Consider the following 24,492-nt stretch of genomic DNA (forward strand, 5'->3'; position numbering starts at 1 on the left):
AATAATATATACATGTGATATCACTTATATGTGGAATCTAAAAAGAATACAACAAACTAGTGAATATAACAGAAAAGAAGCAGACTCACAGATATAGAGAACAAACTAGTGGTTACCAGTGGGGAACAGAAAAGGGAGGAGGGGCAATATAGGGGTAGGGGATTAAGAGGTACAAACTATTAGGTATAAAATAAGCTACAAGGGTATACTGTACAACACAGGGAATACAGTCAATATTTTATAAGTAGAAATGGAATTTAACCTTTAAAAATTGTGAATCACTATACAGTACACTGGTAACATATAATATTATATACAAACTATACTTCAATTTAAAAAAAGGAAAATAATACATACATGTACCTATTTTAATTTCTTTCCTCCAATCCCATGCATCTGACTTGCTTGTGCCAACCTCTATCCTCACACTCAACTGCTTCAAAATGTCCAGAATATGACACACCTAATCCCTCCGAGAGCCAAATAAAACATAACCATGCTGGCCACAGGAGGGCAGTTTTTACTAGCAGAGCTTGTCCACCAAGAGCAAACTGCTCACAAGATAAACAACCCCCCTTTATTATAAAACACTGAGGAGAATGAGGAAGTCTGGCATTCTACTGGGGAAAACCCTATGCACAGCTGTCTATGACACCACAAGCAAGTCTCTTGAGTAGGACACTGTAACCCCAAATTAGTTTTTTGTTTTTTTTTAATACAACATTTTGGCCTAGAACCTGAAATCACCTACCAACTGTTTTCCTCTTCCCCTCCCACAGCACTGCTCTCCGAATTTCCTTAGTTTCACCTTTGTTCTGTACAGTTTTAAATACTTAATTTTGATTCATGCTTTGATTTGGTGTTTCTATTCCTGCCCTCCCTGTGCCCTGTACGGACCTTTGCAAGTCAGAATCTACTTTAGCAACCTGAAGGTGAGGATTCTCTATATGTGATTTTTCCCTGGATGCTGAAAAATACAGCCACTTACGATTTAGTTCTCAATGACAGTAACTATTACATGGTACTCACACATATATACATAGGACTCATCCTCACATAACTTTAGCTGCTATCACTTATTTAGCACCTGCTCTGTGCTAGGTCCTCTATATACAATGATCTCTAATTCTCCTACAGCACTGAAAGGCAAAGGGTATTATTTCCTTTTACTAGATGAAAAAACAAGGCTGAGAGAGATAAATTTGCCCAGCTCACACAAGTAATGAGTGGCTGAGATCTGAGATGTGTAACAAGCTCATGCTCTTTTAACTACACCACACTGCTTCCTTCCCATATGAACCACCAATTCCTCAACTGTCTCTTTTCATGTCAAAAGCAGCACCGCTTTCTACTTTTATGAAAATGATAAACTGTGTTTCTATTGTGCCAAAGTTGTGTGGAAAGTGAAACAGTACCATTCTGTTCACCCTCCTGTTTTCTGGCATATTTTCTGACTACACCTCAGCAATAACCAGGGACACCCTGTACTTGCAGACAGCTCTTTATCTCAAGTCTAAAGCATGTACTAAATTTCTGGGATAGATGTCTTGTTTCATGTTCTGCTTCTCTGTAGTTTTTTCACACTCTTCTGTGGCTTTTCTTATCAGGTACCTTTACACTTAAGGCATTCTAGCACAAACCCAGCCATTTTCTCTTGGTCCTACCTTGCCATTAGGTAGGTGGGAATGTGACAAAAAAGCCAATACAGTTGTTCAGTATTACTGGGTGAGCAGATTTGCAAAATGCAAAAGTGGCAAAAAGCAGAAACTTTTCAGAGCTTCTGAGCATAAATAGCAATGCTATCATGATTCAAAAGCCTAAATCAGTAATACCATGTATTTCTAGGTGAAGCAAAATAGATTTTAAACAACACACAGGATGTGTCTGAGTACGAAGACTAGATGACAATAACCGATTCACGAAAGGACTTGAACAAAATGCTTATCCCTGAAGCCAAAACAACAGAGGGAGCATCAGGAAGTGGTTGGGGGTTGCCTGTTTTAGTGATTCTGGCTATGGAATCCCCAAAGTCAAATTTTTTTTTTTTTGCAGTACACGGGCCTCTCACTGTTGTGGCCTCTCCCGTTGCGGAGCACAGGCTCTGGACGCGCACGCTCAGCGGCCATGGCTCACGGGCCCAGCTGCTCCGCGGCATGTGGGATCTTCCTGGACCGGGGCACGAACCCGTGTCCCCTGCATCGGCAGGCGGACTCTCAACCATCTGCGCCACCAGGGAAGCCCCCCCAAAGTCAAATTTGATGCTGTAATTCCATGGTTTCTAAATTTACCTAATCATATGAGTCAGTAGGAGAGTTTGTTAAAAATCCAGATTCCCGGGGTCACCAAGAAGTTCTGATATTTTTAATCATCAGTTGAGTCTTATGAGCAGAAAAGTTTGGGAAAGTGGTTAATGAACTCTTACAGATTTTAGAACCACCTATAAGACTATGAATTTTTAACTCAATCTATATGCAGCCATCTAGACTAACCAAAATATCTAAAACCTATTTTAAAGTTGAAAAGCAAGCGCTTCACATAGTACTCTTAATAGCTTTAGGATATATCTGCCCTAAAAGTAAGATTATTTAACTCTGGATGTTCTAAAAGCATGCTTAGGTTACACACAATGGCTCACAAATTTTAACAGTTCTGGAATGGGGAATTTTGGAGTCAACTAGACCTGGGTTCAAATTCTCTGTCACTTATTAGCTGTATGCTCTCAAGGATGTTGCTTAACCTCTCAGAGCCACAATTTCCTCATCTGTAAAATAGCAGTGAAAATATCCATCTTGCAAGGTTGTCTGAGGTTTACAGATAATATGCAAATAAGAGCATGATATACTTTGGCACTCCTAAGTACAACGGATGCAGGGAAACATGTTTCTCTGTTTTAGAGTTCTCCCAATATGTAAATTCCCCAAACCTCCAAATTATAAAGAAAATGAACTCTCTAAAGAGCCAAGAATCATTTAACAGATCACACAGTCAAGACATCAGAGGTGCAAACTATAGCAGTCTCCTATCAGAAATAAACAGGTAAAACAGTGGACCTCGATCCTGTCAGTTAGACTTGAATCAAGTGTAAAGTTGTGTCCATGACGTCAATCATCTTCACTGTCGGAGAGATAACACGGCATCCCTTCACCTCTTGAACTGTCCCTGGGCCCTCTATAAACCATGTCCCTGCTCTTGTTAATAACTATGAAAAGAACAGGTGGGTTAAACACCAACTTATCTGCTTTTCCTACAGGGCTTTCATCCACAGGTTTTCCCGGGACCATCAACACCATCACCCTTTTCAGCACTTGTCCATTACTTAGGCAAACAACGTTCACTGACATGTTGACTTCCCCATCCTTACCCAATACAAACCTTAGAGGGCTGAATCTTTGGTGACTGGGCAGTCCCTTCTCCAGCAGTTAGGACTTGTTTTTGAGGGGACACAGCTATCATGTGACCCCCTTTCACAGTCACATACTGAGGGAGTGGTGACTGGCTGGCAGCTCCTGTTGTTGGTACGTGAGAGGCTTCTCCAGGTTCCTGTTTGATGATTACCTTGCAACAAACATGATAATGACAATGAATAAGCAGCCCATTAAAAATGCTACTAATATTTGAATTTATTCTGTATGCAGGAATTAATGAAGCCCTGTATGTAAACAATGACTCCACTAGAAGGGTAAAAATACTGCTTAAGTATAGCCCATAATAGCTATTAAAGGGACCAAAAGTAGGATGTGGACTAGATCCAGTGTATCTGCAAACCAACCTCGTCATTTATTTTAGACATTGGTGGCAAAACGGCACCAGGAAGTTCCCATCTTGCTAGACTCCAAGGGCTGCCCTGTGAACACCACTAAACAAATGGAAGCATGTCTCAGAAGCAGGATCCAGTCTTAGAAATGAGACATACTAAAAAGTTCCATGATGTGGGGTAGTAGCATCAATCAACTCCAACAAGCCACAAAAAGATTCTGTAACAAGAGCTTATCCACCTGTGGGATAATCCTCTCATGAATACTTACTTTTGTGAAAGCTCCAAGTCCTCCAGTTATAGGTTTGGGGCTTTGAACCTTAGGGTGACTCCCAATTGGGCAAAGAGGTGGCATAGATGCGAACAAAGAATCCTCCTGCTGTGTTTGTAAAAATACGTATTGTACAATTAGGATAAAGTGAGTGATTTCACTCTAGTCACATATTTAATACAAACCTGTGACATTCCCTAGCAACAAAAACAAACAAAAAGCCCAAAACTCTTTGGGGGCTTCTGAGTCCCTACACCTGCATTTTAATATTGCTTGAAAAGACAATTCAAAGTAAGGCTATAAATTGGCAAGAACCTACTCATCTGTGCCCACTGTAAACTGGAAAGACTCCTATCATACTACCTGTAATATTTGGCTGACTCATTGGTTTCATGTCCAGTCCCCTGCCAGATGCTACTAAAGGATAGGTACTGTATTCTATTTCTTTTCTATCCCTAAGGTCTACGCACTAAATAAACGAATGTAACAGGCAGTGACAGTGTTTCAGTATACCACACTGTTGTAACAGTACTTGCAACTTGATCTGTTACTCTGGAATAAATACCCAGGACGCAGGGGGAAATTTTTCACTAAAAATTTTAAAAACAATACAACAAAAAGAACTTGAATAATTAGCAAATACAAAGACAGCAAAGGTCAAAATTCAAAATTACTGTCATTTGTCTCTAATTCTCAAATACAAAAGGCAAGTCTCAGAGGCAATTTTCCATAAATAAATGTTGGGAGCAAGAAACAAAGTTAAGAACACTGTTTAACTATGTAATGCAAATATCATCAACAAACATGCAAAAATACACTGGTAGAAAATTAAGACCTTCAAGGAATTCTTACAATTCGGGCATTCATAGAACACAGTGCTCAAAGATTACACTGCATTAGAGAAAAACCTCGCCTTGGATCAGGAAACTATTCAATATCATCACAATTAAGTGCCTAGATATAAGAAATGCTGTGTTAGCACCAGTCATGTAAGAGATGATCTTTGAATTCTCAGGAATTCTCAAACAGGAGTTTATACCTCAGAGGCTCTAGCCTTAAGGTAGCCAAGACAATAACAAATAAGCTGAATAACTAAGTCAACAGCAGTGACTGTCTCTGCGGAACAGTGAGCAGATATCTAGCACTATGATCTGAACAAGTCAGATCATATTTGGAATTCTAAATTTCAAAGGACTTCTTATCCTGAAGAAGGTGGGGGAAGGGGAAAATACACTGTGGAAAGATACGAATTATTACTTTGTAAAGAAAAATGTATAACAAAGCTGTCAAAAAAAAATCATAGGTAAGGTAGGGGAGTCTGAAGTACTTGATCTTTATGATACTTCTTAGCTTGAAGATTCTACTTTATGAAATCTGCATTATCACTTGCAAATTCTGGCTCAACTTGAATGTACCACGTTTAGAAACTAGCAAAGTGCAATAAGAGTGTTACCTTGACAGCAGATGTTACAAAACTACTCCCATGAATTTTAGGAATCGGGGAACCTGTTCCTTGGGAGGCCTGAGAGGCAGTAGAGAGCTTGCTGGTAGGACTTCCTGATAAGCAAGGTAGATTTAAAAATAAAGTATAAACAAAGTAAAATTTACAAAATGGAATTTTAAAGCCATTTTCCACCACCCTCGTCTTCTCCCCACTATGTATTGTTCATTTTGAAGGGCTGAAAACTCACAACCATGATACTATTATAGAAAAAAAACACTTAAGGATTCATCCTGTGAAGCTGACCGCTTCATCAACCTAAAAAGGGACAAGAAGCTAGTAAGGAAGTGTAGAAGAATAAGTAAAGTAAGTAGACATTATATATTCTGCACTCATATAGAAAGAGATACTGTAACATAATGGTGTTGGCTATTTCACAATGTGCCAAAATGTATGCATTCAACTGAATGCTAGTTCCTTCAAAGTAGTTTCACTAGAAGGTTATACCTACTCCAAAATGCTGACATTAAACACTTTATACTCCATCAGTACAACTGGCTTTAGGGTCTGATCAAAATAAGTCACATTATCTACAGTCAACAGTAAGTCAAGACTAAAAATGGTACTTGGCCACCTCCTCCATTTACCAAACTTGCCTGCAGAGACTTTGGCTGATTCCCAAAACTAAACATCCTCAAAAGACACCTACTTGGCATCCTTAGGTGTACTCAAAAGGGAATCTCTGAAAGTAGCATTTTGTAAAGGAGTCCCACAATTATAATCATTGTTAAAGAACATAACTTTCTAAAAAAATAGTTGGAAAGGCCCAACACACATTAATCTGTGTTAAAATCAAACATGTTAGAAAAAAATCAGTCTCATTATTTTATAGCTATTTCTCTTTTCGATATTTCTATGAGAAGTGAAAGCTACAGGAAAGTTTACACAGAGGTGCACGTGTTTAAACAGTTTAATTGAAGGGAATAAATAAAATGTTAGTGAAAGTACCTCAAAGAAACCTGAAAAGCTCTCTGTATTTATATGAGGTTATGATGATAAACACGGGGAATCCAAAGACTTCTTATGCTTCCTATTAGAGTTGTTTTTTGTTTTAAATAACTACAGGGTTCAGCTTCCCTCCCACATGCAAGTTTTATCTTATTCACTGAAAAGTAAAGATCACTTTTTTATTTCACTGGGGAAAAATATGTATGGCTCACAAAGCTATTCTTGCTCTAAAGCTTAATTTTGAAAAGTTAATCACACATTGTCTAAAAAGAATGTCTTCTAAATGAGAATAAAATCCACTCTTTTTTTTTCCTTTTTTAGAAAATTAATTATGGTTCACTATGAATCTTAAGAAATTAAAAAATAAAACTTAAGTAAATTCCTAAAAATATAACTTTTACAAGAAGTAAATCTTCCCTCAAATAGCACTGGAAAACAAAAAAGAATATATATATATAAACATAGATATATATATATATATACACTCTTATGTATTCCCTCCTCTTGTTCATGGTTGAAGATTTCATTCTCCTATTATATGGCTACTAAGTCACATTAGGATTCCACCTCTAAAAAAGATCAGATCTTGGGGATTGCATGAATATTGTTCCATTCAAACACACACCTGCAGTAGGAGTGGTGGCTCCAATAACCTGCCCTGGCTTGTCCACGATAACATAAGGATTATTAATAACAGAACTGGCAGTGCCTTGCTTCACATGGACTGGAGTGGAAGTTGGGGTTCGAGGCAATGGCGATGGACTTGGGGTTGATATAGGGGAACCTTTATTAATAAAAAGAGAAACAAAATAAACTAAACAAAATAGATATATTCAGCCCATCTAAGAGGACGCTAAAGAAAACGGAAGAGGGGCAGGGCCACCAGTACAAAGGCGACAAGTTGGGAAAAGAGAATGGGACTGTAAGTTTCAGGTACTGAGAGCAGCCGCAGCAGCTGAGGCCAGGGGTTAGTGCATTTTACTCTCTACATCCTTATCCATGTAGCAGCAGCAGCAGTCAGCCTGTTAGAAACAGATACTGAGGTCCTACCCCAGATCTACCAAATATATCAATAAACATTTAAACATAAAATAACATAAAATAAAAATAAGTATTTTAACAAGAGACTCCAGCAGGCATATTAAAGTTCAAAACACAGTGCTTTTACACAAGTGTGGAACTGCTGCATCCCCAGGTAACAACAACTTGGGCAGGTTGTTATAATACTGGTTATACTTGAAGAAACTGAAGTTAGGGAGGCAAGTGAACAGCTAGACTTAGGAACCAAGTCTTGATTTGCAATGAATTTCCAATAGGAAAATATGAAATTCATCCACCAAAACAAAAGTCTCTCTCAATACCATATCACAGCCACAAGCCAGAGATTCGTGTTCCCATAGCTCTCAGAAGTTACCGACAGATACATCATTAAACATCCTCAACAGTTACTGATCAAATCTGTTATCCATGAATTTCTCTAAACTTCAAAACAATTTATATGTTCAGCCTATTCCACCTCTGAAGCAGCAAGCTCCAAAACGCTTCTAACTGGTGGGTAAAATTATACATTCTTTACCTTTTATCAATTTCAAGGACTTGGATCATATTTCTGCTTAGCTATTTTTAGCACTGAACACTCCCCCCACCCCCTTCATTTAAGAATTATATAGAAGTCTCCCACTGCCTACGTATTTCTATTGACTCACTTTCATGTCTTTTCTGAGGTGGCACAGTCAAAACTATAAAGCATATTTCTACTAGAAGTTTACCTAACATAAACTGTTGTGCGGCAATGGACAACTCAACCTCAGTGAAAATGAAACCTCAGAACGACCTATCACAGGAATGAGTAAATTTCTAGTGTGGTTATAGAGTATAAAAGATATCTCAATCCCAAACCAACCCTTGAAGCTTAACTACAAACCAAAAGGCATCTAATTTTTTTCTATTACTAGTCACTCTGGTTTCCATATATAATTCCCACACTTAATTCCTACCTTAGTTTCCTCCATACATCCTAGCAAACAATTTACCTGTGCTGATTCTAGATGAAAATTTGGGTGCTTTGAATTTTATTTCTTTCCTCATTCAAAAATTGTTTCCATATGAATGACTTTTGTTTTTGTTTTGTGACACTTTTGCTTTGCTAATCAACAGTGATGAGCTTGCTTGTTAACTAAACAAAAACCCTGCTTAGAAAAGCTAACAAAAAAAAACTAAAAAAAAAAAAGAAAAAAAAAAAGCCATAGTACTTTATCATTCTAACAATTTTTACACACACCAAATTCATATATACCACGTATACCTGAGACAATCTTGCAGCTCATGGTGATAGGCTGGAAGGATTTTCCAGGTGACTCCGGATTAGGAACCTGACTTTGTGGCACAATTTTGCAACTTGATGCTATTGGCTGAAAAGCTGAATTGCCATGAGAACAAAAGGTGACTTTCTGGGATGTTGTCATTTTGGTGGGTGTTCGTTCCAATGAAGATGGCAAAGAATAAAATGTAGTGTGTCTCTCAGCTTCAGTGTTGGCTGGGAATCCTTCTTGAAATGAAACACGCAAATAAGTCATCAACCACTTTGAAATCCCTCACCATTTCAAGAACCATTTAAGCCATTTACCAGTAGTAAAATAAATACAGTTGACTGGTATTTAACACTGCTTTATGTATTTTCTGGTGAAATGTAAATATCATGCCTAGAATCATGTTTCATTAAAATGCTTCTTTCAAAAAATTAGAAAACATATTAGCTAACACTATATAATAAAATTTATAAGTTCATTATGTTCTCCCATTCTTTATATATGAATTGATAAACTGTTTAGAGAAGAAAAACTCAAAAGAAAGCATTAGCTTAATCTAATGATGTCCTGTTTTATTAAATGCCCATAAAAAGGATGCAACTGAAACTTAAGAGAAATAAAGTTGAGATTTTTATAAAAGAACTAAAATATTAACATCACATTAAACGTAGACTTACAGATCATACTAACACTATTTAGAATCAATTTTATATCGTACTTGTATGTTATATAAGTGAACACTTAAATACTTAACTACATACTTATATATTTACTAAATAAAAAGATGCCACAGTCAAAATACATTTGTTGATGATGAGTCTTATATTGTATTTTAAATAAGATTAGATACTAATATTTGAACTTCTTATTCACACAATTATGGACCAAACAAGAAAGTCTTCCTGTAACATATTAGAGGAAACCATTATATTCATCAAAGAATAAAAATGTAATGCTTTTCAGTGAGTTTTGTGTTCTATAAAATGTCGATAAAACTGCATTAAAAATTTTTTCTGAGAAGAGTAAGGGCTTGGCTATTTTCATAATAGGTCTGTGTAGAAGAGCAGCATGCCTACTTATGCAAAATTTATTTTCCATACACTCATAAGGCACTGAAAACAGCAGTTCAACATCAAGTGATGGAAAGGAACACGCCATAATGACTGCTCTATACAAGGTAAAAATGCATTTCCATACAAGGAAAAATATATACTACCTTTCTCCACCGAGGTATCAGGTACTGGCTCATGTGACTGCTTTACTGGTGAGGACGCTTTCACAGGGGCTGGAATGGTCAAAGGCAAGGATGGTGGGGCATCTGAGATGTCTGACTCGGAGGACTGAGGATAAACGGTGTCTTCTCCAAGAGAATGCCGATGGAGCTCAACATCCACTACCTACACGATCGGGCAACAACTGGGCTCATGAATCCATCATCAATGTCACAGAAAGCCCCAAACCTGTCTCAAAACATGGTGCTCTAACAGACGTTGCAAATGATTTCTATTCATACTTCAAAGGCAATTTCAATCTCAATAACTAAAGGATTTATCCCAGAATGTAATCTAATCTGGCTTAATAGATCACTCAATGAAACCAATCATAAAATTGGGGAACTTCCATTTAGTGTTTCTGCACCTTAGAACACTCTTTCCCCCAATCTCAGCATGACTGCCTCTTTCTCACCATTAGGTCTCAATCAAATGTCACCTTCTCAGAGAGGCCTTACCTAACCAACCTAGCTAAAGCACCCAACTTGTCCTCCGGCTACTCTCTTCTTTATAGCACTTATTTGTAAGTGAAATTATCTTATTTGCTTTTATATTTACCATATACCTTCTCCCTGCTCTCAATACAACCAAGAATAAAACTCCTTGAGAGTAGTAGCTACTCTCATTTGTTCATTTTTGTATCCTCAGTACCTGAACCAGTGCTTAGCATATAGTATGTGCTCAATAAATAACTTCTGGCATAACACAGCACATTTCCCTGAAGAGAGTAAGGTTTAACTTAGCTAATTCTAATCATAATGGCTACTGCTGATATATCATGAATACCAAAAAAGGAGGGGGAGGATGGGGTGGGAAAACAAAGTTGAAGGTTTAATACTTCCTGATTTCAAAATTTATTATTACAAAACTATAGTAATCAAAACAGTGTGGTACTAGCATAAAGAAAGACAAATAGACCATCAGAATAGAATACACTCTCACATACATGGTCAAATTATTTTTGACAAGGGTGCCAAGACCACTGATTGGGAAAAGGACAATCTTTTCAACAAATAGTGCTGGGAAAACTGGAGATCCACATGCATTAGAATGAAAGTGGAAGTTTACTTTACACCATATACAAAAATTAACTCAAAATGGATCAAAGACCTAAACATAACACCTAAAACAATAAAACTTAGAAGAAAATATAGGGGCAAAGTGTCATAACACTGAATTTGGAAATGATTTCTTGGATATGATACAAAACGTACAGATAGAAGAAAAAACAGATAAATTAGACTACATCAACATTTAAAACTTCTGTGCATCAAAGGACACGATAATAGAGTGAAAAGGCAACCCACAGAATGGGAGAAAATATCTGCAAATCATATATCTGATAAGAGATTATCTCAAGAATATAGAGACACCTCCTAAAAATCAGCTACAAAAAAACAAACAACCCAATTCAAAAATGGACAAAGGATTTGAATTCACATTTCTCCAAAAAAGATATATAAATGGCTGATAAACACATGAAAAAATGCTCAACATCAATAATTATTACAGAAATGCATACCAAAACCACAAAGAAATACCACCTCACACTCCCTGGATAGTATCAAAAAAACAGAAAACAACAAGCACTGGCAAAGATGTGGAGAAATCGAAACCCTTACACACTGTTGGTGGGAATGTAAAATGATGCAGTTGCTATGGTAAACAGTGTGGTGGTTTCTCAAAAAATTAAAAGTAGAATTACTGTATGATCCAGCAATTCCACTTCTGGGTATACACCCAAAAGTACTGAACACAGGGACACGAACAGAGAGACCCACATTCTTAGCAGCATTATTCACAATAGCCAAAAGATGGAAGCAACGCAAGTGCTCATTGACAGACAAGTGGTTGAACAAAATATGATGTATACATACAACAGAATGTTACTCAGCCTTTAAAAAGGAAGGAAATTTTTATTCATGCTATAACATGGATGAATCTTGAGAACATTATGCTAAGTGAAATATGGCAGTCACACAAAAAAAAGAATACTGTATGATTCCACTTATGTGTTACCTAGAGTAGTCAAATTCATAGAGACAGAAAATAGAAGAGTGGTTTAGGGGTTGCGGGAAGAGGGTGCGTTATTATAAATGGGTAGTTTCAGTTTTCCAAGATGAAGAGTTCTCTGGAGATGAATGGTAGTGACAGCTGCGTGAAAATGTGAATATATTTAACACCACCTAACACTTTAAAATGATTAAAATGGTAAATTTTATGTGTATTTTATCACAATTTAAAAATAAATAAGTAAATAAGGGGGGAGAGAAACTTTTTATAAAATTAAGCGTTCATTTTTTTTCCTAATTAAAAATGAAGATCAATTTTCATTCTACTTGTTTCCAAATAATACTGTAGGAAAATAACCTACCGTCTCTGCTCCAAGAGTCTGCAAGCCAGTGTAAGTTCTGTCCAGCTATTGAAAGACAGAAGAGTATTAAGTTTCACTATGCTTACTTATAAAGCTTAGGATACAGTCTTATCTAAAACCCCTTTCACTGCAAGTCTTCATATCATAGGCTCTACTTTTTCATAACATATAAATTCATCATGTCAATAAAAACCCTCAATTTTCTGAGAGAAAAACTGAGTAAAATAAATAAAAACAACCTCAGACATATAGGTAGTTATTATAAAAACAGGCTATAAAAATATACATGCAGTGTGATGACACAATTATATACTTAGGGTATATTTACTAAGCACTTGTGCAAAAAATGAATGAAAATTTAGGCAATATAGGCAATACTAATAACTACCAGTATATTAACTTCATGGATGATTTATTTTAGAGGAGAGAAAGGAGTATAAATTGAGGGAATGTCAAAAATATAAATAAAAAAGTTTACAATTACATACAAAGAGGTTAGGTTCTTATTCTTATACTTTAATTTATATTTAAAATTAAAATTTAAAAAAAGGATTTGTGGCAGCTTACCATATAAATCTTATACAGGAAGATCAATAGGTAAAAATGGTTAAGTTGGGTAGAAAGGAAAGAAAAGGAAAGGAGAGATGGGGGAAAAAATGAAGCCAGGGATAGGTTAGTAAATAGAAAATTCTAAAGGCTTGCAAGAAGTAGATTTCAGTCTGGCTGAGTTCCTTAGCAGGGAACACAGAGAAGACAACTCAGTCATGAGACCTAGTGTTCATAATAGAAAAGGCAATAGAGGGTAGATTTATAGTAGCACCATGGAACACATCTGGAGTTTTAAACCTTCGCCAGCAGGTTGACTGTTAAAAAGATACGAGCAATTTTAAGGCTACATCCATTCTGCATATTCTCCAGAGCACAGATATAATAGTCTCTGTAATCTGCACTGGCCGATGTTTTATTCTTGGGACCACATTTTGAGAGAGACACTGATAAAACAGAACTATTATCAAAATGACAAGAGAAACTGGAAAGAAAGCACAGCATACAAGAAACGTTACAAGAACAGGTTTTGGCTGAGGAAGAAATGATTTAAGGAGAGACACAAACGTTATCATTAAACATTTTTAGAGTTCTTACAAAAGAAAACAAAGTCCTGTTCTGTACTATTCCAGAAATCAAACTAGGATAAATGAGATCAAGGTTAGAAGGGGGGGCGGGGGAGAAACGGGTAACAGTTTTAGGTAAATTTATGAAAGAAGCTTCTAAAAGTTTATTTACTAAATGGATAAATGGATTGTTTTGGGAATTACTGTGCTCCAGTGATGGTTGAGGAGAGGTTAGATGACTACCTGTCAGGGATGCAGATATGTGAATTTCATCCCAGAAACTTTAAATTTTATTGAACTCTTAACACTTAGAGTATTTAGTATATAATGTAATTATTACAGTATCAAATATAGATTGTTATGTACTACAGAATTTCAGAATACAGAGGGATTGCTATGGACTTTAATAGCCAGGAAAAGCTACATAGGAACGTGAAGAATGGAAAGAATACACACAGGCATTCGAGGAGGGAAGAGCATAAAAGACTTAAGAGCTGGCCTAAGGCATTTCTGGGACATGAACAGACTGACCTGGCGGGAGTAGGAAGTTCATGCAGGGGATTAGTGTGAGATAATTTAGGGCAAAGTATGTCAAGTCAAAATGTGAAGAGCCTGGAATAGTAGGCAGGGGAGTCTGAACCTGAATAACAGGAATTCAATCAAAGCTTGTCAGAGAGGAACAACATAATGGTTCTCCTGTTTTAGGAAGACTAATCTGATGGCGGTGTACAGAATGGACTGAGGGAAAAAAGACAGATTGGCATTAAAGAAGCTAATCAGGAGACAGAGTATAAGAATAGCCTAGTAAGAGTGGAAAGGGCGAAGGGTAGTCTAAAAGAAAAATTAATGGTCTGCAAGTGAACAAATGTTTAGAACACAGAGGGAAAAATCAAAGATGGTTCTGAGAGTTAACAAAGAAATTGCAGGAAAAATGATACTCCAGAATAAATAAAGATCACTGGTCACAACAGAGGTGCTTACGTTCTCAAGGCCAATCAACATGTAATATATAGTAAAATTAAGGAAAATCTGGTAAGAAATACTTTAAAAACTGTCTCAATCATTCACCAGGAACTCTAAGGACAATAAAATATGTATAAAAACTATGTAAACAATTCCCTTTATTTTAGGGATTAGGGTTGGGCCCAGTGCAATATAAGATGGTATGTACAGTGCTTAAAATAAGTTAAGAGGAAAGCAAAACTATTTCAGACCTTCCTCTAAGTAAGTGGGAACATATCCTGCCCCTCCGAACCAAGTGGCTATATGTTCTTTATTTGGTTTCAGTTCTTCTCTGAGGTTATAAGGCAATCTTGTTTTACAGTAATCTCTAGAAAATAACTTAAACATGAAGTTAAGTAGTGCTGTTTACCAACAATGGAGGACAAATCTCAGGCGGCCTTAAGGTTGAAACGGGTACATTTGTGGAACAAAGGGAACAAAACAGGAATTATGAAAATGTACTCAGATTCACTTGGGGGCAATTAATGAGAATAATGTGGTAAATCACAAAGTAAGGGCATTTGGGGAGAAGTTCAATATTAGGATTATATTTTATGGAGAGAAAATGTACATGAGGTTACAACAGAGAGGGATGTGGGGCACTTTAAAAAAATGGTCTGTCTTCCAACTATGAAAGTTAAATGTTTATTATATAAAACTGGAAAAGAAAAACACACACATGCACACACAGAAAAAAGGGGCAGGAGAAACCTCCCACAATGTCATTACTTCAATTACTCCAACTTTTTAGGGTATTTCTTTTGTGTTTTTCCCACCTATTTAAAATCTTGGTTGACCTCATACTATATACATAGTTTTATACTCTATGCTTTTCATTTACTAAAATGGTAGTTTTTCCCATGTATAAAAAACACTTTTTAAAATAAAATTTTTAATGGTTACATAATAAACCATGTGGATATATCAGTTAAGGATTTCAAAAGTATTACAACCTTCCACAGTACTTAATATTTCCTAAAATATGTTCACTTCTATCTTTATCCTTAAAAGATAGACAAGGCTTATTATTTGTGCCTCTTTTTACAGAAAATTAAAATGTAAAGAGTAAAATACAGATTAAAAAGAAAAAGATTTCATTTACTTGTTAGCCCCAGGTAGCACAGTACAAGTGAGCTCTGATCAGAGATTCAAGTCTTCTGATTATCTGACCAGTTCATCTTTTTAAAGAATATACATTCTGCTGTAAAGTGACCCCTTCCCCAACCTTCAGAAGGCAAGTGTTGTAGCAGTAAGCAAAACACACTCAAAAAGATTTATCCTGCTCCCACTATCCGTGGCCACTTCTCTCAGAGGGCTAACCCACCACTTTAAGTGGAGGTGAACAAAGATACTTCAGGGCTTCCCTGGTGGCACAGTGGTTGAGAGTCCACCTGCCGATGCAGGGGACACGGGTTCGTGCCCTGGTCCAGGAATCCCACGTGCCGCGGAGCGGCTAGGCCCGTGAGCCATGGCTGCTGAACCTGTGTGTCCGGAGCCTGTGCTCCGCAACGGGAGGCCACAACGGTGAGAGGCCCGTGTACCACACAAAAAAAAGATACTTCATTTCTGGGGAGCAATGTTTTGTTACAATACCTTCAGATTATGTATGATATCTATCCGCTTGTTCTGGCTGTCCTTAAAGTGTACTTGAACTCTGACAGGAAACTCACCCCAGCCTCTTCTGGTCAAGTGAAAAGGAGGCTCTCTAGGGAAAAGCAGATATTAATGTATTAGTCCATGTTCACTCTCTCATTCTAGAAAGAATAGTTTTCCCATAATGGCTAAGTTAGAACTTCACATGTTTCTAATAATTATTTAGATTTCCTCACTTGATGCTAAATCAATACGCTGAATTTTGCTAAAATGCTAAATCATAAAAAATTCAACTCAAACCTACATTAAGCTTTCAACTACTGAATACTTAGAGCTAAGACACTTATACCATACAATCCAATGTCATTATTTTCCCAGACAGGGAACTAAGGTGATTTGATGGATGTCGCAGTATTAAAGCCAGAATCCTTGATTGCTACTTGATAGACATAGGCTGGGAGGTATGTTCCCTACCCCAAGACAATCATTTATTCCTCCACTCTGGCAAAAACAAAATAAATCATGAATGCCCAATCTGAAAGTGACAATTTATTTGAAACTATCTACTAAGAAGACTTAAATTATATATGACTTTATATAATTTTAGTGAATAGAGAGGAATGTGTGTGAATGCTAATTGGACTAGAGAATTTTCAGCAGTCAAAATGTAATTTGTGAAGAGAATAAAAAGGAAGATTGATGAGAAAAAGACTGGCATGCTGTTGATAATTGGTGTTGGGTACGTGAGGATTCAATATACTCTACTTTGTACTGGGTGGGCCAAAAGGTACGTTCATTTTTTTCAGTAAGATGGCTCCTAGTAGCACTTAGTTGTCTTTAACTTCATTTGAAACAATTTTGTTAGACTGTATGATGACAGCTGTCATATCAGCGTGCGTTTAAAAAAGAACTTATCAAAATGGGTGAATTTTTGTGTAGCCATTTTAATATTGAAGATGGAAGAAAAAAGCAACATTTTTAGCATATTATGCTTTACTATTTCAAGAAAGATAAAAATGCAACTGAAATGCAAAAAAAGATTTGTGCAGTGTATGGAGAAGGTGCTATGACTGATCAAAATGTGTCAAAAGTGGTTTGCAAAAGTTTTACGCTGGAGATTTCTCGCTGGACGATGCTCCACGGTTGCGTAGACCAGTTGAAGTTGACAGGAATCAAATCGAGACATTAATTGAGAACAACCAATGTTATACCACGTGGGAGACAGCCAACATACTCAAAATATCCAAATCAAGCATTGAAAATCATTTGCACCAGCTAGGTTATGTTAATCGCTTTGATGTTTGGGTTCCACATAAGCAAAAAAACCTCTTGACCATATATTTCCCCATGCGATTCTCTACTGAAACATAATGAAAACAGTCTGTTTTTAAAACAAATTGTGACGGGCGATGAAAAGTGGATACTGTACAGTAATGTGGAATGGAAGCTTTGCCTGTGGGGCAAGTGAAATGAACCACCACCAACCACACCAAAGGCCGGTCTTCATCCAAAGAAGGTGATGTTGTGCACATGGCTGGACTAGAAGGGAGTCCTCTATTATGAGCACCTTCTGGAAAACAAAACGATTATTTCCAACAAGTACTGCTCACAATTAGACCAACTGAAAGCAGCACTCGACCAAAAGCGTCCGGAATTAGTCAAAAGAAAATGCATAACCTTCTTCCATCAGGATACCACAGGACCGCATGTTTCTTTGATGACCAGGCAAAAACTGTTACAGCTTGCCTGGGAAGTTCTGATTCATCTGCTGTATTCACGAGACATTGCACCTTTGGATTTCCATTTACTTCAGTCTTTACAGAATTCTCTTAAATGGAAAAAATTTCAATTCCCTGTAAGACTGTAAAAGGCACCTAGAACAGTTCTTTGCTTAAAAAGTTTTGGAAAGATGGAATTATGAAGTTGCCTGAAAACTGGCAGAAGGTAGTGGAACAAAACGGTGAATCCACTGTTCAATAATGTTCTTGGTGAAAATGAAAAATGTGTCTTTTATTTTTACTTAAAAACCAAAGGACCTTTTTAGCCAACCCAATATATGTCTGGAATTTTCCAGAATAAAAAGTTTAAAAATTTAATTGAGACCTTCATGTACTCAAGAATAATATGGTTTAAGTTAATGGAGGAAAGAGAGAATGCTTTAAAATTAAAGTGTTCATTATGAATCAATGGCTTGGAATTCCTATAATGAGAGAGAATGCCAAGATTGCAGGGAGAAAGGAACTTTCAGTGGGATGTGCTTTTGGAAAACTAAGGAGGGACATGAATTCAGTAAGGGCAGAGTCCAAGAACACAACCTGAGAGGAGTCTAGGAACAGATATGAATCATCAGGCACAAAACCAGAGGCTACCAGGAGAGCCCAAAGCAGGAAAAATCCCTGAGTGTGAGAGAAGCCTGGAAAGTAGAGGAAGCAACAGCTGTATTATAAACTAGAGAAAAGAAAGCAAAGAAACACAGTGCCCTGGATGGAAGGAACCAGCTGAGTTAGTAAGAGAAGTAGCCATGATGTCAGCATAGGTTCAGACAGCAATAAAGACAGGCTTGGGGTCAAATGAGAATGCTGACTTGAGACAGCAGCTTGAAAAGGAATCCAAAGCCAGAGATACAGTGGGGCCTACAGACATGGTGGACTTAAGAAGAATAATTAAGGGAAATTCTATTGATGACAAGTTTAGTCATTTAAATTCCAGTAAAGCTAAGTGGAAGGCCCAAATTCACTTTGCAATATTCGTCAATCTCATGGTTTGTATGCTGAATTTCTCTTACAAAGGATACAGTAAATCAGCTGTGCTCCTCAGTTTGTGTACATAGGCTAAACTCTAGTGAATGGACAGGAAGGACTGCTGCCAGGGAAGACAGAAGACAGACAAATCAGGAAAAAGGAACAATGCTTTTTAACAGGAAATTCCTCCCTAACCGTATTTTTGGAAACAAAAAAGAAATCCAAGACCTACCAACAGATAAGACAGCTACAGAAATGTTATACTTCAAAAGACATATGTATTTCACACAAAAAGGGGACTGCTTCCCCTAAATAGACTTCTCTATTTCTAGATTCCTCATAGAGGGTGAAATGTATCAATAACCAAGAAGACAACCCACAGAATACTAGGCTTTAAAAAACTAGGCTTTAAAATGTCCTAAAAATACAGAATGAAGCACAATTCCTCGCCCAAATAATTCAAATGGGCAACCAGTCTTTTAGGATCACTTCTAGTGACCCAGAATTCATTACTTTAGTAACACTCTGTATCACATTTCTAAAGAGTTCTGTTATAAAAATATTTCATCTTCCTCCTGCATGTTACTTCTAGTATGCCTTCTACAATCACAAATTCCTCCTCCACATGACCTTCAAAAAACTAAAACATTCCACTAAGTTCTCTTCTTTTCAGGGTAAACACATTCTGTTCCTTATAACAGCCGCAGAAGCAAACACTTATATTGTTTACTATGATCCTACCACTGTTCTAAGCCCTTTATATCTATTAACTTATCTAATTTTTAAATCACAATATGAGATATCCCCTCTGAGACACAGTGAGGCTAAATAACTAGCCCAAGGTCATGCAGCAAATAAGTAGTGGATCTGAGATTTAAACTCCAGGGCCCATGCTTATTTTTTTTAATGATACAAATGTTTTGAAGAGGCTCACTAGGACATTCCCTTGGGGGCTGAGCACACTCTAGTCTCTCATGCACCAAGGGCAGGAATATTCTACTGACACAGTAACCAAGTGTTCTTCATCTCTGCTAACCCTGTATCAAGTCCTGAGCCTGGCATACACTTAGTGACTATCTTGTGCCTAAAAGCAAAGTTTACAGTCACAGCTTTTAAGAAGTTGGCTAAGGAATAACTGAACCAAATGGAAAACAGATGGTCTACAGGAACAGAATCTACTTATGCTCTTCATCAGGTAATGTGCTCTGACGAGCAGATTCAGAGTGCACGATGAAAATACATGTGCTTTGGTCCAGAGATAAAGATTATCCCCAAGTTTCAAGGCAGCTGAAAAGATCTCGCCTACTCATCGCGTTCCTTTAGATACCTGACACAAGAACCACCTTAAAAGCCTTGTAAAGAACACAGATTTACAATTAAATCTACGACACATGCTAATGTTCTGTCCTACCTGAAATTTAAAGTTCAGCTCTAAGAAGAATATTTTAAGAATACAGACAGGGCTTCCCTGGTGGCGCAGTGGTTGAGAGTCCGCCTGCTGATGCAGGGGACACGGGTTCGTGCCCCGGTCCGGGAGGATCCCACATGCCGCGGAGCAGCTGGGCCCGTGAGCTATGGCCACTGAGCCTGCGCGTCCGGAGCCTGTGCTCCGCAACGGGAGAGGCCACAGCAGTGAGAGGCCCGCGTACCGCCAAAATAAAAAGAATACAGACAAACCAGAGTGTGTCAGAGAATATAACCTGGATGGCAGAGGAACAAAAAACAAAGTCACACGAATGGCAACTGAAATGTGGATATTTGGCTTGGAGGAGAATAGAAGAGACCTACCAGTTGCTTTCAAAATATTTGAACAGCTACATGGAAAAGGGACTACGCTGATTCTGTGTGGTGTTACAAAACTAACGGACGGAAAGTGTACTGTTTAGAAGTTAAAGGAAGTTAGGTCTCTGCTCAATATAATTAAAAACTTCCAAACAAACACAGCCACCTACAAATGGAATAGCTCACATCATGAATTCAATAATTCACTCAACAAGAAATGACATTTACTACATGCTGGACACTGTGCTAGATAGATCACAGGGAGAGAAAGAATTAAGAAAAGGTCCCAAACATCGAGAAGTTCTAAATCTACTAAGGGAGACATACATGTAAATTAATAAGTGTAATAATAAACTTATATACATTACTTGCTATAAAAACACAGAGATGTGGTTGATCATTAACAAATTATTTCTCAGGAGTTTTAAACACCAGAAGCACACAAGCAAGGATCTCTTTTAAAATACTATTTAAAAATCATAACCCAGTAGTTAATAAAGTATGGGAAAGTATGCTCTTGGGAAAGGTATGTAGTAATGGTGCAATTCACAAGCTGTGAAAAACTAACTGGTCAGATATACCACCACAGCCAGTTATGCAATACTGTCAGAGTGGCATGGACTAGACAGAAAATAATTGTCAGAGGCTATTTCCATGATGTGAAGCCTCATAAATTTCAGAAAACAAAGTTCATTTACTATTAACAGAAGATACTACAGATGTATAAGATGAGAAAGAAATTTGAAGAGGAGCTATATGTATGATCTTTTCCTTGGATTTCCTCAGACCGTTACAATACAACCTGATAAGTGTGATTTGCCACCTTTACCGGCAGATTAGTAAAGATTTCTTAATAAATACAACTTCATATATTACTGCATGATATATTCTAAAACTTAAAGGAACTCAGTGTGTTTCACAAATTCCAATTCCTGGGATGAGAACTGAGAAATAAAATATGCATTGATTTGCATCATTAAGTATTTAGGGTTTTATGTAATGAGTTTTTAATCCCATTTTTGATAAATCAGATGTTTATCATCAATACAAAATATGATTAATACATTTTAACTGATTCACATGCTTTATATCAAATAAAATGTTTTCCTAAAACAGTATTTTTGTTGCTGTTTTTACTATATAAAGGAATTTCTTGCTGGTCTGGACATTAAAACATATATATATATGTGTATATATATATATATATATTTTTTTTTTTTTTTTGGTACGTGGGCCTCTCACTGTTGTGGCCTCTCTCATTGCAGAGCATAGGCTCCAGACGCGCAGGCTCAGCGGCCATGGCTCACGGGCCCAACCGCTCTACGGCAATGTGGGATCTTCCCAGACTGGGGCACAAACCCGTGTCCCCTACATCGGCAGGCAGACTCTCAACCACTGCATCACCAGGGAAGCCCCCATATATTCTTTTTATTATTTATATTTTTATAGACAAAGTACTTTTTAAACTCATCTACTATTTCTTACCAAACTCACTAAAATATGTGTATTAAAATACCGGACTTATCCGGAGTCAGTATATCTAAACTCAGAAAATACTGTTACTCTGTAAGCTATCTTAAACTATAAAATATTGTTACTATCCCAAGAATTCAAGTAAACAATCATTTACTGTATTTTAACCCCTGTAAGAAAGTAGAGCAAAGAAGGATTCACTGAGAAAGTAACCTGAGTTATGTCTTGAAGCATAAACAGCAGACCTTAAGAAAGACAGTGTGTGCATGTACATATGCATATGTGCATGTGTGTGTAAGTGAAGAAGACAGACAATAGGAAGATGGTATTCCTAGCAAAGAAAACAAGTCTAGGTCACCAGTGGAATTCCAGGTGAGGCTAGATGAGCTGTATCGGGTATTTCTGAAAGATTTCATGAATCAGGTATAGACTGAAACAAAATCACAGACAAGGCCTTCTCAATACTAATGTTTGAGAGCCTAAGAATGTAACTGCTCCTCTATCAAACTCTACCATTAGAAAAAAACAGACTATCAACACTTTTCTGAGGTTCTATCCAGTGAAATATGTCAAGAAAATACAGGAAGTTTTATAAACATTAAAAGAAAAAAATCTTGTTTACACTCATTGATTCTCCAGGATAGACAAGACAAAAAGATTCAATATCATAAAAAGTGTGAAAATTAATCACTAATTCAATGCAATTTCAATCCATAACTTGACAGAGATTCTAAACTAATCTGGAACAACATATATACTCAAGAATGACCAAGACAAAAACTGTAGAATAATAATAATCAGGGGAACATACTCTACCGGACATCAGAATATACTATACAGCAAAACAATTAAAATAGTATAGGGACATCCCTGGTGGCACAGTGGTTAAGAACCGCCTGCCAATGCAGGGGACACAGGTTTCAGCCCTGGTCCGGGAAGATCCCACATGCCGCAGAGCAACTAAGCCCATGCGTCACAACTACTAGCCTGCGCTCTAGAGCCCACGAGCCACCACTACTGAGCCCCCACGCCTAGAGCCCGTGCTCCGCGACAAGAGAAGCCACCGCAATGAGAAGCCCACACACCGTACCACAATGAAGAGTGGTCCCAGCTCACCACAACTAGAGAAAGCCCGCACACGGCAACAAAGACCCAACACAGCCAAAAATAAATTAATTAATTAATTTAAAAAAATAGTATAATACTAGTACAGGAATCAAAATCACTAATGGAATCTAGCATCAGATCCATGTTTACGCCAGAATTTAGTGTGTATTAAAGGACAGATCAGCTGGTAACTGATAAATGCATAACTAGCCATATGAAGAAGATAAATGTTCTGTATTAGCTACAAAAAAATCTCATTTCCTGGTATTTGACTTTCTGACCAACAACTCCTATCTTCTGACTCCATTCCTTTGACCCCCACAGAGATTTCCATTTCTTGCCCACACCAGTTTGCACTACCCATCACTGCTCTTATGTAATCTCCTTCTCTCCTTACTCAGCTTAGATTCTATGGTATATCACTACCATAACCTTATTATTAAAGTGAGGTTATCAATGAACTGGGAGACAAGGGTTTTGGACGAATTGTCTATCTGCATGTCAAAGCTCTTAAGAATGAGGGCAAGAGTACTGCTAGAGGGACTTCCCTGGTGGCGCAGTGCTTAAGAATCCGTCTGTCAATGCAGGGGACACAGGATCAAGCCCTGGTCCAGGAAGATCCCACATGCTGCGGAGCAGCTAAGCCCGTGCGCCACAACTACTGAGCCTGCACTCTACAGCCCGCGAGCCACAACTACTGAAGACCACATGCCACAACTACTGAAGCCCATGCGTCTAGAGCCTGTGCTCCACAAGAGAAGCCACCGCAATGAGAAGCCTGCGCACTGCAATGAAGAGTAGCCCCACTCACCGCAACTAGAGAAAGCCCGTGAGCAGCAACGAAGACCCAATGCAGCCAAAAATAAATAAAATAAATATTTAAAAAAAAAAAGAGCACTGCTAGACAGAAAATCAGTACACCAGGTGCTAAAACTGTTTTTGAAAGAGAGGATTGACTGGGAAATCAGTAGATGCCTGCGACAAGGAGGAGCAGCAGACCTTACAAAGCTTCTAAGGAGCTGAGGTTTTTAGAGAGAAAAAGGGAAAAGGTGGTCTAGAAGCCACAAATATGAGCAAGAAAGACATGCACTCCATTTTTAGACCCAATGGTACATGCTGTGTGAGAGAAAAAAACAGCTGCCACTTGAAAGTTTTCTTGGGAGAAGTGGTGTTCTCAGGAGATAGCCATGTTTTTACTTAAGAGTCAGGAGTGGAGGGAATGTTCTGAAGAAAGCTGAGGATACAGGAGATTTC

The 24,492-nt window shown here is 37.5% G+C and overlaps 1 protein-coding gene across 8 annotated transcripts in view; it reads right to left on the reverse strand.

Moving 5' to 3' along the window:
- The window catches only part of YEATS2 (YEATS domain containing 2), a 109,011-nt gene that overhangs the window by 34,326 nt on the left and 50,193 nt on the right, over positions 1-24,492 (reverse strand). For 5 of the 8 annotated variants that reach the window (XR_009563745.1, XM_060298361.2, XM_060298359.2 and 2 more), the window contains 8 exons: positions 16,136-16,247; positions 12,425-12,473; positions 10,000-10,176; positions 8,780-9,022; positions 7,100-7,258; positions 5,479-5,582; positions 4,026-4,133; positions 3,373-3,555 (listed from right to left, as the gene is read on the reverse strand). Coding sequence is in view for 7 of the 8 variants with exons in the window: in XM_060298361.2 (XP_060154344.1) it covers positions 3,373-3,555; positions 4,026-4,133; positions 5,479-5,582; positions 7,100-7,258; positions 8,780-9,022; positions 10,000-10,176; positions 12,425-12,473; positions 16,136-16,247 (1,135 nt within the window). In the remaining variant the exon portion in view is untranslated. The remainder of the gene's footprint in view (positions 1-3,372; positions 3,556-4,025; positions 4,134-5,478; positions 5,583-7,099; positions 7,259-8,779; positions 9,023-9,999; positions 10,177-12,424; positions 12,474-16,135; positions 16,248-24,492) is intronic. The other 3 variants (XM_060298363.2, XM_060298362.2, XM_060298364.2) reach the window with 2 other exon arrangements.

The sequence above is a fragment of the Globicephala melas genome, chromosome 4, assembly GCF_963455315.2.
Source record: "Globicephala melas chromosome 4, mGloMel1.2, whole genome shotgun sequence".
In the NCBI taxonomy this organism is placed as follows: domain Eukaryota; kingdom Metazoa; phylum Chordata; class Mammalia; order Artiodactyla; family Delphinidae; genus Globicephala; species Globicephala melas.